The sequence below is a fragment of the Ictidomys tridecemlineatus genome, chromosome 1, assembly GCF_052094955.1.
Source record: "Ictidomys tridecemlineatus isolate mIctTri1 chromosome 1, mIctTri1.hap1, whole genome shotgun sequence".
Taxonomy (NCBI): Eukaryota; Metazoa; Chordata; class Mammalia; order Rodentia; family Sciuridae; genus Ictidomys; species Ictidomys tridecemlineatus.
This window is the reverse complement of record NC_135477.1, coordinates 147,385,679-147,400,759: the sequence shown is the minus strand read 5'-3', so window position 1 is coordinate 147,400,759 and position 15,081 is coordinate 147,385,679. Positions and strand designations below refer to the sequence as shown.

The following is a 15,081-nucleotide window of genomic DNA, read 5'->3' as shown; positions in this document are numbered from 1 at the left end:
AAGTACACTGGGTTTCTTGGGGGGGGGCAACAAAAATATTCTAAAATTGACTATGGTTGTATAACACTGAAAATTCAAAGTGATTAAACTGTATACCTTAAATAGGTGAACTGTATGGCATGTTAATTCTATCTTTATAAAGCTGTCACTAAAAGAAAAACAGAAAGTAATGTGTTTAGATGGTTCGTTGCTGGCAATAAAGGCATAATGTCAGGGCATCCAAATTAAAAAAAAAAAATGAGGACTGAGAACTGTTTCCAATGTTGAAATGAGAGGTTAAAATTGTGAAGGGGATAGTATGAAGCTAGTGGTAGAGCACATGCTTAATATGTGCCAAGACCCGGGTTCAATCCCCTGGCAAAGTGGGGGAGTGGGGAGGCCTGTTGAGTCGAAATAGGAAATACTGTAGGTTCTAAATACTCATTGGTTGCTTTGTCCTTCCTGCTTCCTTCTTTTCAGGACCAGTCAGGGTATGCCATTCAAAAGGACCACATCCCCACTACTGGCTGGATGGTAAGTCAGGGGCCAAAGAGTCACTAGGACTCTGCTGCCAGAGGCACTGTGGTTTGACTAGAGCAGAGCAATTTAGTGCTAAAGGGAGAGACAGCTGGGTGGTTACCATGCCAATGCCCTTTCTCTACCATGGCAGTAAAAAATAATAGGAAACTCGTGAATTGTGTGATTCATAAATTGCAAAAACAAAAAAGTGTGCTTGAGCTAATATAGCATAAAATTAAGAGAGGGGAATGTGAAAACAACACAAAAAAAATAACCCCAGATCCCTGGAATATCATATAACATTTCATTAGCTTAATCCTTCATGGCAAAATGCTTTAACCTAGGCCTTCTTCTAAACAAGGTATGCCCACCCTCTCTCCATTTTCCATTAAAGTCACCCAGATCAATCAAGTATCAATCCAGGTCCCCTTTCTGCCTGCTTCATCTATTTCACTACAGTTTTTAGAAGATTATCATTTAAATATCTTGGAATTTGATACAGCCTTTTGAACACCATGAGAACAAAAGCTCCATAGAGGGAAAGACTTCGGTTCTCTTACCTACTGTCATATTCCGGCTACCTAGTAGAGTGTTTACCTCCTCCTCCTTCTCATCATCAGATAGCTGACACACAATATTCACTGTGTGCCAGGGCCTCACAGCAACATCTAAGGAACAGTTAGTATTATACTATAGACCATGGAAATTGGCAATTCTACTTCTAAGAATTAATTCCATAGAAATAACCATGAATGTGCACAAATATTTAGCAATAGTAATAAATGTGCTATCACTGTTCTAAGTACTTTATTCATTAATCCTCTTAACAACCCAGCAAGACTGGTACTATTATTAGCCTCCTTTTACGGGTAACAAAAGTAAGACCAGGGAGATTAATTAACTTGCCCAAGGTTGCACAGTTAGTTAGCACTAGAGCCAAGATTTAAAACCAAAGTCTATGTGACCACTACATTATACTGCTACAAAGATAACCACTGAAGATATTTTTTATATATGGAACGGGGAAAACCTAGACATCCCACACCTGGGAACTGTTTTTGTTTTGTTTTGTTTTTTAATAAAGCAAAAAAAGAATACCATTCATTCAATGTTATAAAACAGTGACTGTTTGACACAGTGCTACATGAATAAAAAAATCAGGTTTAGACATATTTTAAAGAGAAAATAGGGGGCTGAGATTGTGGCTCAGTGGTGCAGTGCTCACCTGGCATGCCCTGGGTTCAAACCTCAGCACCACATAAATGTAAAATAAAGATACTGTGTCCACCTAAAACTAAAAAAAATAAATATAAAAAAAGAGAAAATATTCTCCAAAGTATTAACAATGGTTACCACTAATATTAAAACCATAAGTGACTTTTTGTTCATCTGTATTTTCTAAATGTTCTGCAATAAATTAATTCCTTTTATAAAAAATAATTAATTAATTTGAAAAAGTCAAAGTGAAATTCATGCCTAAATTTGAATTAAAAATTTCCTAGGCAAATACAGACTGTGGTCCATTTGATCAATCAAAAAGAAGAAAAACAGATTATTTACTTAAATTTCAGCAGAGGACTATGTTTCATGTTTAGATCAGCATTTTCCAAACAAATTTCACAATATACTCAGTCTTTACCTAACAACACTCAATTATGTGTGGGAAATGTTCAAACAAGTATATTGCACATGCCTAAATACATTATGCACCTCAGAGAGGTGTAATAAATAGCCTTTTTCAAACTCATTTGGGTACGGGTCTCTTTTATCCCACAGAGCATCCTGAGGAAACAAACACTACTCAGAACAAACTATGGCAAATGTTGAATAATACAAAAGAGAAGCAGTGCAGAACTGTGGGAGATTAAATCCAAGTCAAGCCCTACTCTGGGGAAAGATACAAATGCTAGTAACTTGTAACAAAAGCAGAGAGGTCATAGGATGACTTTTTTTTTTTTTTTTTAAGCTGCTGAAGAAAATGAAATGATGCTAGTAAGGGGAAGTGGGGATAGGAAGAATCCTCTATGCACATCTATTCCCTCAGCTCTCCCTTTCAATGGTCACCAGAGTTGGCTGCACCAGGCAAAATAAGGCCCGATGAGAGAATTAGACTCTTAAGTAGATTCTTAAATCAGACAAAGGACACAAGTCATACCCAAAAAAACTAAGTTGGGATTCAAATAGTGTCTAGAGAACAACATACAAAGTCTTTAGTGACAAGAGACCAAGTCCCTAGACATGAACATCAGCTCTGCCCTATGGCTAAGACAGCTAGGGGCAGAGCTTCCAAGAAATCTGGCAGGAGGCCTAATAAAAATTGAGCAGTAGAGCATAAGACAAATTTAATTAAACTTGTTTTTTAATGCCAAAGACTAGGCTGTGCAAAAAGAAGAAATGAAGAAACAAACATAGAATCAAACTTTTAAAAGTAGCTCATGCCCCACTCAACAGACACTTCTTTGGTTATATGCCATTTCTCAGGCTAGAAGGTTTCTCCCTACCCCCAATATCCTTCATGTCTTTAACTCTGACTCAATCTTCTACATTCAGTTCAAGCATCATCTCTCTTTAAGAAGTATTCTCCGAAGTTAGTCAACATACTTGTTTCTTCTACATTATTTAAGAAACAAATTATTGCATACCTACCACCTGTCAGACACCTATTGTATTCCTCCTTCATAAGACCCAGTCACACTATAGAAAGATGATTTTTATTAACCTATTTACATTTCTGATTTGTTTTTCCACCCACCCATCCCAAGGTCTAGGCAGTACCTTTGGGCATCTTTGGTTAAAAAAAACAAAAGGAAAAAAATCAAATCTTTTATGATGTACCAAGTGCTAGAGATCAAAATTACTCAGAAGTTGTCCCTGCCCGCTGGGAGCTCAAGAGCTACAAAGAAAAAAGGTGGTAAACAATTTCACTTTATAATACAATAAAGAATCCAGTAAATAAAGGTGGGCAAAGGAAGCTGCTGAGCTCTTTGGTAAGGAAGACTGCATGTGCAGAATTTATAAAGAAAAATATGTTCAGTGCCCTAAACCTGTATTGCAACAAGCTTGTCACACAAACACACACTGGCCTTTCCAACAGCCTGCAGACCCTCACCATTTAGTTCTATGAGGATGAGTACATTTGTGTGTCATTTCTTTCTTTACAGAGTCAAACTGCATTTAGGGAACTAGGTATTCTTCCATTCATGTAGCTGTCCTGCCAAGCTAAGCTCAACCCGAGGCATGAAAGAGAGGCGAAAAGAAAATATATAACATCTACAATCTTTAGTTTGCAATTGTGTGTAGGTGTCACAGTTCTATTATTGGTTTTTAAGCAGCTGGTTCAGTTGGAAATCAAGTTTAGGAACAGACCTGCTTTAACTACAAAGGAATTTTCCCCTGTGATTAATCACTAAAATGAAAGGTGTTAAATAAATATAAAGGAAAGAGATTTTCTGGCAAAGTTGTTCTGTCTCAGAATTTGAAAAGGGGAAGGAAGCCAAGTGACTGAGAGTGGGTGGGGAAGAGTCATAATTCACTAGATGGTGGCGTTCTGACTTCTGTTCTTGGTCCCTGATAAAGCTTCCCTGCAAGTTCCTTCTGAAAGGGCACAGGCAAGATAGGAAAAGTACCTCCGAAGCTCATTCATAACCTTGAAGGCCTTTCCCATGTGGGCTGGATTGACAGTGACTGTCCTCTGGTTCTTCTCATCATCCCCAGCCTGTATCTGTGGCTGGGAGTTTGGCTTGACACTGTAAACAGGAAGGAAGAGGGAGGGGAAAGAGAACACATTAGTAAACCCATTCATGGGACTGCCATAAGTCTGTGTATTTGCCCACCCACCAGGGACATCTCTGTCAGGCTATTCTCCTCATCACAGACCAACAGAAAAGGAAATACACTGTCCAGCATTTCTGCAGGATCTTGCATTACAAAGGGCATTCCAATGAAAAAAGTCAGGTTCTAGCTCTACTTCTTCCACAAATTCGGAGTGACTTGGTGAAAGATCCTCATGCTGTCCCTAACCTCCCTTCCCAAACTGGAGAGAGACTAAGCACTCTATCACTATCACACTGGAATATTTGTTAATTAATACTTTAATTAACAAATTAATATTAATTGAATATTTTAATGCAGACAGAATGAGGATGTAGCTCAATGGTAGAATGCTTGCCTAGCTTGCAGGAGGTTCCGGGTTCAACTCCCAGTATTGCAAAAGAGAAAAAAAAGGGTACAAGTATTAAAATATTTAATATTTTATTAAATATTAAAATATTTAATGGAGGCAACTATGTGTCAAGTTCCATATTTAAGTTTAAGGAAAGCAAACAAATAAAGCACAGTATCTGCTGTCCCAAAGCCATTCAAATAGCCAAGTCCAATGGAGCAGAAAGCCAAGTAAACATTCAAACATCACATTTTAAGTATCATGATCCAATTGAGAAACTATCCCGGTGATGCCAGATTGAGAGAAAATTTCTAAAAGAAAAGATTCAGAGGAAGAGCAGAAATTAGCCAGGTAAAAAGGAAGTCAGACAGGAAATAGTATGCATAAAGACCTAAAGGAGAAAAGGAGCAAAGTGTGTTCAAAGTATAGGCAGTTCAGTAAACCTAGAGAGCACAGGAAGAGTATCAAGAAGACTGGGGAGTTTGGATCTCTTTCCAAAACGATGAGAAGACATCAAAGTGTTTCAGAGAAGTGGGAAACAGGAACAGATGAACGAACTTGTGCTTTAGAAATATCACATTGGCTATGGTATGGAGAATAGTGGCACAATAGTTTAAGTTTCTAAGAAACCATAATCCTATAGAGAGACAAGGGACTATAATTGATGTGAAAAGAAAGGACATCTGGATAGGCTAACTGAGCAAGTGAGCAAGTAGGGACCAGCAAGACTCACCCATAATCTCAACATCCTCTCTCTACTGAAAGCAAGAGACAAAACACTCAAATCCCTATGGGAAACCAGATAACTACCCAACTATCTTGAATTATCTGTTAACTTCATGGGGTAGGATGGCGGGGTAGAGGTTGGAAGAACCACCAAAAGAATGGGCAAGGAAAGGATATTCTCTCCAAACAGGTGAAATTATTTGGCTCCAAGGCCCCAGACTTACCTTGGAGCTATGTTTCAACCAAGCTAAGCTTTATTTTGCTAGTACGAAAACAGAACCTCCTCGGCTTGTATAGATTTGGGGACCCACAGTTTATGCCAACTCTAGGACACTGTAGCCCCCTTTGACTTGCCCTAGCAGACCTCTGTCCATCCTTACTCCCTGTCCTTGCCAAATGGCTAGAGAAAGGAGCTGTTATAATTAAGAGAATGTTCCAGAAGCCTACACAGATCTCACATTGAGATTTAACTATAAGCAGCATATCAAACCACAGCTTGTCTGACCATAACAGACTCCTCCTCTGGCTTCCATCCCTACCTCAGCTCAGCATGTAAATATAAGTCATAGATATCCGAACTAGGAACTGTTTGGATTCTGGGTACAAGGAAATTAGCTGAACAGAGGAAGATAAATATTGAGAGATATACAAGAAAATTACTACCTGCTTATGCAGGTAAGGAAAATCTCAAGCCAGAAAATGTGATCAGAGAGGAAGCACCTAGCAAAGATGAAAAACTTCATATAAAAAAAATCCTACACACCTAATTTATTTTAGAATTAGTGTCCTTCCTTATTACAAAGCCAGAAAGATAATTAATTTGTTTTCTACTAAAAGTTGAACATTTGCCCTTGATATTTAAGCCCTAATTTCATGTGATATTCTTTTATATGTCATGAGGTGAAACAAAAATCCAATTTTTCCCATAAGCTCCATTAACTGATACTTATTTTTCCCCCACTCATCTGTAATGCCACCTTGGGTCACAAATTAAAGTTCCAAATAGACAGGGATCTAACCTATTCCACTGGTCACTTTGTGTCTCTGGACCAGTACCACTTTTTTCTTTTTTTCTGTAGCTTCATAATAAGGCCTGATATCTGATAAGGCAAGTCCCAAATGCTATTATTATTATTAGGAAATCTCTTGTCTATTATAGTTTCTTCACTCATTCATACAAATTTTAGCATGAGCTTATCTAGTTCCATGAAAAACCCTGATGTGGTTCTGATAGGAACTACACTGAATTTGTAGATCAGTTTGGACAGAACCAACACCTTTCTTATAGTATGCCTTCCTATCCACAAACATGGGATATCTATTTTCTAGACTCCCTTAAATGTCACCCAAATTTTATTTTTTCTATAGAATGATTTTACACATTTGATTAGAATTATTCTCAAGTATGTTATAGTTTTTAACAAAATTTTTTTAAAGATATATTTCCTGATTGTCATAGTTCATAAAATACAATCAAATTATGCAAATTGATCTTATATATCCAGCTACTTTACCAAATGAGCCTATTATTCCTAACAATTTGACCACAGATTCAATCAGGAAAATCAGATTACTTGCATATCATGCCAGAGTTTTTTCCCCCTATATTCCAATTCTTACAGGTCTCATTTCTTCCTTTTTTCTTTTGGTACTGGGGATTGAACTCAGGGGCATTCGACCACGGAGCTACATCCCCAGCCCTATTTTGTATTTTATTTAAAGACAGGGTCTCACTGAGTTGCTTAACGCCTAGCTTTTGCTGAGGCTGCCTTTGAACTCACGATCCTCTTGCCTCAGCCTCCGGAGCCACTGGGATTACAGGTGTGTACCACCACGCCCAGCCCTTTCATTTTGAAAGAAATTTTGCACTGACTATCGATGTCCACACAATGTCAAATAGAAAAGGTGATAGTATTCTTGCAATATTCATGATTTTAAAGATGCCTATTGTGTTTTCCCACTATATATGTTTGTTACATGACTTTTATATATGCTCCTTATCATATTAAGAAAATCCTTTTCTACTTTTAGAAAAGATTTTTTTTTAAGTAACAACAATATACTGGATTTTACCCAATGGTTTTATTTATCTAATAAGATGATGATGTGAGTTTTTTTCCTTTAATCTTTCAATGTGTTACAACAAATACTTTCTAATACTAAACCATACTTGCATTCATGCATAAATATTCACTACAAATATTGTCTCCAAACTAGAGAGAGACTTAAAAGCAAAGATGAATAAACAAAATTTGGTATGGATCAAGGAACCACTGAAAGGTTTTGACAGGAAATGAACAAGATTAGAATTCAGAAAATATTAACTCCACTTTACAAATGTGGAAGAGGTATAGAGCAAGTAGGGCCACTTTGGAAGTACTGAGAATAATCTCCACTGTGGTTAATGAACAGGAAAGCTCATTATTCCTTTTGTTGCTCTTTGTACTTTCCAGCCTTCCAGAATGGTCCAATAACAGTATAAATCCCCTTTAATACAATGTTGTATTTACCAACTTTGCTAAACATTGATTGCCTATTGTCAGAGGATTAAAGTCCAACAAAATGCAATTCACACTATGGCCTCCCTGCAAAAGCAGTGTCTTGCTGATGACCATAGGGTTGCCCAGGCAAAGGACATCAGTTTCCCCAATCCATCCAACCTCGTTTCCACCCTTGATGCAAAAGGACATCAGAAGGAACCCAAGGCCTTTTTCTTCCCCTGCTCTGCAACTCTGTGAAGACACAGGAAGGCTGAAGAGTTCTGGATCCCTGGTTTCTAGAAGGTATAAGTTTCTTGGCAACTCATTGACCTTCAAGAGGAACACAATGTTAAACAGAGTGTCTGAGGGATCTGAGAAGTTAAGAATCTCATACAAGATAATACAAACATCCTCAGACTATTTCCTCCACAGCTTACACCTCCACACCAGCAATAGAGTAGATGCATGTACATAAATGCACACACACACACACACACACACACACACACACACACACACACACACCCTCAGCCTAGGACATGCCCAGAAACAAGACTTGCTAGATTCTACATTTCCTCCCCAACCTTTTCTCCCTCAACTCATAGAAGATCTTGACTTAGTTGCAATAGATTGTCCATCATCTATCAAGGCCCAATCCCCAGCATTCTCAGTTCTTGATCCCAAATAAGCAGGTAGATCCACTCTCATCGCTGCAAAACACAGACCACACTGAGTTATATTACCAACCTCTTGTCCAAGTCCAAGACCTTGGACTTTACTTTCCCTCTACTCACATTCATGAAATTCTCTGGGAAGACTCAGCCACAAGATGCTTTATGAAAAAAAAGTATTTATCAGTAAACATCCTTACTACAAACACATAGTGGTTGAATTCTCCAAAGCAAACACTAACTCCAGCCCCATTAAAATCACACCAGCCTCCAAGAATCTCCATCTAGATCAACTGAGGTGATTTAGTCTTTAGCATCTCATGATCTGACAAGAGGTATGCTACCTACAAAATTCCCTCCATATCAATTTATCTATGCTCCTCTCAAGACTTGAAGCTCTGGTTGCTGAACAAAGGAGACTTCACCTACACCCCGATGTCCAAAGTTCCAGAAACATTCTAGTTAAACATAGTTAGCATTCAAATTTGTCGTCAGTCATAGATGTAGTGAGAAAGTATGGACCAGGAAAACTCCTCACTCCTTCCTGTAGAAATATAAAGAAATGATCATCTAAGCCATTTTCTAGACAAGCTACAGCAGAATCAGAATATACCAAACTAGTCAACTTTGTAAAACTACTAAGTATCTGGCTGAATAATTTAATCAATTCCACACAATGACCTGTTCCTCAAAAATATACTCGTTTGAACTAACGCTGGTGCAATGGTGAACTCACTTAAGTGAATTATTCCCCTAGCCCAACTGGTAAAAAGGCCAACAACCTATCAACAGCCCACAGAAAGAGAGTGTGGAAAGGGGGTTCAGATAATCTCCTAATCTCTCAAATACCTATTGACCCCATTTAGGAAATCATACATGTGTGATGGTCAAGACTCATAGTCATAAGAATAGACAAAGCTGGCCCTGGACCTTTCTTCCTGGGCTTTCTGCTTCTTTTCTTTCCAGGCTTAGACAACTATAGTGACTTCCCACCTGCTCTTCCCCATTCCAGATGCCCTCTCTTCAAGTGCTTCCTGCACACCATTGCCAAATGGATCTTCTAAAAGGCCACTGGGATCATGTCTTTCAGATCCTCACTGTCCATAGATCTCTTCATAGTGGGCATGAGGATTATGTGCTGGAGGTTCCGTCAGAACTACTTGTTTTATATATCAGTGTCTATGTAAGATTTCCTTCAAAAGGACTCTACAAATAAAAAGTTGAAAATTCATCAGCCTGCAGGATAAAGTCACAATTCCTGCATAGTATGCAAGGCCCCCTAAAACAGATCTGCACATCAGCTTTGCCTTACTTACTCAAATATTTACTAAGAATCTATTATGTATCAAGCAGACAAACAATCCATTGCAAAAATATTTCCTTGATCTCTCTGTGTCATAACCTAAACACCTGTTCTCCAAGGAACAGTTAAGCCTTGCCTCCTCTAGGATGCGTTATGAACACTTCAGTCTGAAGTGATCTCTCCCTTCCCTAAATTCTTAATAGTATTTCTGGTCTATAACTCAACTAGCATACAGAATACTGCCCTGTGTTTGATTCCTTTTTCACGGTACAAATCTCACCATTTATTTCCCTCACAATAGATTCAACATACCTGGAGGGCGAGGACCATGTGTGTGAGGACTCTATGTACAACTCAGTCTGCCTGGAACATGGCCACACAAACAGTGGACCCTCATTACATTTTTGTCATCAATGAGTTCTGACCTGAAAGCCCTTCATTTGAATAGATAGTGTGACCCAACCACTGCCAACAATTAAATACAGTTGGCCTTCAGAACTAAACTATAAATATATATAAAATACTAATTATAAAAGTTAAAAATACGTAAGTTCTAAAATATACATATGTAAGTTCTAAATATCAGTGCCCTTCTCATAACAAACCCACCTTCCCTATCCTCTAAATTTCATATACACATACCCAATGTCTTACTTAACTTCATTTAGAGGTTAGATAAGTAACTCATACATATCCAAAATTGATGTTCTTTGCCATTTCCTTCAAACCATCCAAAATCAATGTTCCCCACCCTCTCTCAAGCCAATTCTTTCTTCTCTATTCTTGATTTCAGAGGCATAACCAACTACCGATCCACCATCCAAGACAGAAACCAGGCTGTTATCCTTGGTACTTCTTTCTTATACATGTCCCTCACAAACAGCCACCAATTCTATCAGTCTTATGTCTTTTCTGTTCCCCATTCCCTTTTCACAGTCACTAACACCACAACCACAGTACAGGCTAGTATGATCTCTTGCCTGGATCAATTCAATAACCTCCTCTCAAAACCCAGAAGGATCTTTCCAGAATGCCGATATGGATGAGGCATTTTTATGTGAAGTATCTTGCTGATCTCTCATTACCTTCAGAATGAATCTGGCAAGATACTACTAATTAACTAAAAAACAACAACTACTAAGTAAATAGCAGAAAGATCAATGGAGTGGAAGGAAGAGAACAGGGGTTAGGAGGAAGAGAAATGCAAGTACTGGGGATTGAATTAGAACAAATTCGATTCCATGTTACTATAATCATGTCAAAATAAATTCTAGTGTCATGTATGACTAAAAAGAACCAATCAAAAAAATTTTAAATAAATGAATCTGAGAAAATAATCCTATCACTGCCTTGGGAACGTCTCCTTACTGCAGTACTAAAATGCTTAAAATTACCAAAATATGCTAGGTTCTTCTGCCTGAAGTTTTGTATGTCTAGAGAACGATCTATCCCCACCTTTCCTTCCTTGGATCTAGTTAGTTCCTACCAGTCCCTCAAACCTCCTCCTGGAAGCCTTCCCTATCATCCTCCTCCACCCACGAGATTCATTTCCCTTCTTCTGTGTTCCCACAGTACTCTGTGCTTCCCTCTATTGTACTGAAAACACCTCTTACTTGTCTCTCTCCCCCTCACAGTAAGTGCTGGTAAATGTTTAACAGTTGGTTAGGGGAAAGGGATCTCTGATTTATAACATTTGTCAATTTCCATGGTATAAATAGTCCCACTATGGCAGACTCCAAATGATGTCACTGAACATGGGATTTGGAAAGAGATGTGTGTTGCTGCCAAATGAATATATAATATTGCTTATATAAGATATGACAGACATTCTCTCAAAGGTATAACATTGAAATAAATAGGAAGTAATGAGTTGTGAGTATTTATTATATTTGTTTCTAATATAATTTGTTACATAATTTGATTTTTAATAATGGCTATATTTAATAGCAGTTACAAAATTCCTGAAAATTCCATAACCCTTTGCCAAGTTTAACTCTGAGACTCTGGGTTCCATGAGAACTAGGATGATGTCTTAGTTCCCTGTATTCTTAGCATGGAGCACATGATAGGTACTCAATAATGACTATGGAGTAAATTAATAGATGGATAAGTAAATGAGGTATAACTACTGACTACTGCATCTTTCCTCATTTCTCCTCATTAGATAATTATGACTTTTTCTCCCTCAGTTTTCCTCACCATAGTGGGGGGCAGATTATATAATCCAGTTCCCTGCAATTGTGATACAAAACCAGGAGGAAGTGAGGAGATAGGAAGCCAGCACTGACTAAAGAGGAGAACAGAAAAGAATTTTGGTTTACTATATCAGTTGTTAGTCTCTCTTTCCCCCCCCCCAGGAAAATCCAGGCAATGAGTGAAAATGACACTAAAAATCAAGCCAGATAGACAGGGGACTGAAGATTCTCCAAGCAGGCTGACAGGCTGACTATGCAGGTGACTAGGGGATCTAACAAACTGAGGAGCTCCAGAGCATCTAGAGTGAGGGAATATGGGGAGGGGAGGAAAGAAGAATCTGAGAAATTCTGAAAAAGGCTATAGATTATTTTCCTATGAAAGTCTTTAAGAGATGCAAACAAAGTTTGGAAATCATGGGCTGACAGTGGCCCAGAACATTATATTCAAGCTAGAGATGAAACAGAGTAAAGAGGGCAGAATGGTGCTGAACTAAATTAAGACTATGCTAGATACATTAGAATTCCTCAATAGGTGCTGGGGTTGTGGTGGGGCTCAGTGGTAGAGTGCTTGCCTAGCATGTGTGAGGCACTGGGTTCGATCCACAGCACCACACAAAAATAAATAAAGTATTATGTCTATCTATGACTTAAAAAAAAAAAACTCTCAGCAAAGAAAGGGTGCTTTAGAAAGGAATAATCAAAAACTAACAATCATGGGCTGGGGATGGGGCTCAGTGGTAGCACACTTGACTGACGTGTGAGGCACTGGGTTCAATTCTCAGCACCATATATAAATATATAAAATAAAGGTCTATCAAAAAATATACATATATATTAAAAAAAAAAAACTAACAATCAGGGCTGGGGATGTGGCTTGGTGGTAGAATGCTCGCCTAGCATGTAGAAGGCACTGGGTTTGATTCTCAGCACCACATAAAAATAAATGAATAAAATATAGGTCTATCAACATTTAAAAAATATTTTTTAAAAAATTAAGAATCAGGGGCTGGGGATGTGGCTCAAGCGGTAGCGCGCTCGCCTAGCATGCGTGCAGCCCGGGTTCGATCCTCAGCAGCACCACATACCAACAAAGATGTTGTGTCTGCCGAGAACTAAGAAAAAATAAATAAATGTTAAAATTCTCTCTCTCTCTGTCCCCCCTTCTCTCTCACTCTCTAAAAAAAAAAAAAAAAAAAAAATTAAGAATCAGAAAACCTTAGGTCCAGCCCATCTCGCACTATCTAGGAAGAAAGGTGATTTAATCATGGGATATCAGCTTTTCATTCAGTCTCAGATGAGATCCTATTTGTGGAACTTAAAGCCTATAAACACTCAAATGCCATAACTCAGGTCCATAACCCAGTTTTTAGCCAATTGGGCCTCCCCAACCATTCTCCTTTAGAGAGAAAGTGGTAGCAGGCCCTCAGGAATACATCACCAGTAATAGTTTTCACTAAAAATTAGTAAATGGACATGCTGACTGTCATACTTCAGGTTCTCATGATGTCATCAGCATGACTCTGCTTCTTCAGGTTTGGACAGCAATGGTACACTATCAAAACAAGATATATGAGGGCTGGGGATGTGGCTCAAGTGGTAACATGCTCGCCTGGCATGCGGGGGGCACTGGGTTTGATCCTCAGCACCACATAAAAATAAAATAGATGTTGTATCCACCAAAAACTGAAAAATAAATATTAAAAAATTATCTCTCTCTCTTATCTCTCTCTTTAAAAAAAAAAAAGGTATATGAAAAACTCAAAAAACTTAACACCAAAAAAACAAACAACCCAATCAATAAATGGGCAAAGGAACTGAACAGACACTTTACACAAAAAGAAATACTACTGGTCAACAAATATATGAAAAGAATGTTCAATATCACTTGCAATTAGAGAAATGTAAATTAAAACTACACTAAGATTTCATCTCACTCTAGTCAGAATGGTAATTATCAAGTTACAAGTAATAATAAATGTTGGCGAGGATGTGGGGAAAAAGGCACACTCATCCATTGCTGGTGGGACTGCAAACTGTATGAAAGAAAGCAGTATGGATATTCCCCAGAAAACTTGAAATGGAACCACCATTTGAAACAATTATCCTACTCTTTGACATATATCCAAAGGACTTAAAATCAGCATACTAAAGTGATGTAGCCATGTCAATGTTTATAGCAGCTCAATTCACAATAGCTAAGCTATGGAACCAACCTAGATACCTTTCAATAGATGAATGGATAAAGAAAATGTGGTATATATACAAAATGGAATATTACTCAGCCACAAAGAACACCACAACTATGACATTTGCCGGTAAATGGATGGAACTGGAGACAATCATGCTAAATGAAATAAGCCAATCCCAAAAAACCAAAGGCTGAATGTTGTCTCTGATATATGGGTGCTAACACACAATAAGTGAGGAGAGAAGAATAGAAGTTCATTAGATTAGACAAAGGTGAATGAAGAGAAGGGATGGGAACTGGGGATAGGAAAAGATAGAGTGAATCAGACATAACTTTCCTGTGTTCACATATGAATGCATGGCCAGTATAACTCAACATCATGTACAACCACAAGAATGGGAAGTTAGACTACATGTATGTATAAGCCAAAATACACTCTTCTATTGTCATGTGTATCTAAAAAGAACAAATTTTAAAATTAACAACAAAATGGCCTGGGTAGAGTGCTCACCTAGTATGTGTGAGACCCTGGGTTTGATCCCCACTACCACATAAAAATCAAGAAATAAAATAGAGGTATCATGTCCAACTATAACTAAAAAATAATTATTAAAAAAAATTAACAAAAAAAATAGAATTCCTGAATCCATGGAACTCTAGGAAAACTGTATTTCTCTAAGTATCCTAGCCCTAGCTGGGAACAGTGGAACACGCCTGTAATCCCAGAGGCTAGGGAGGCTGAGGCAGGAGGATTCTAAGTTCAAAGCCAGCCTTCGCAACAGCGGCAGTGGTGTGGTGCTAAGCAACTCAGTGAGACCCTGTTTCTAAATAGAATACAAAATAGGGCTAGGGATGTGG

At 38.1% G+C, this 15,081-nt stretch overlaps 1 protein-coding gene across 3 annotated transcripts in view; it reads right to left on the bottom strand.

Moving 5' to 3' along the window:
- The window catches only part of Klhl3 (kelch like family member 3), a 107,868-nt gene that overhangs the window by 85,989 nt on the left and 6,798 nt on the right, over positions 1-15,081 (bottom strand). For all 3 annotated transcript variants that reach the window (XM_040272217.2, XM_005333208.5, XM_021731611.3), the window contains exon 2: positions 4,125-4,244. In XM_040272217.2, coding sequence (XP_040128151.1) covers positions 4,125-4,137 — 13 coding nt within the window. In that variant the 5' untranslated portion in view covers positions 4,138-4,244. The remainder of the gene's footprint in view (positions 1-4,124; positions 4,245-15,081) is intronic.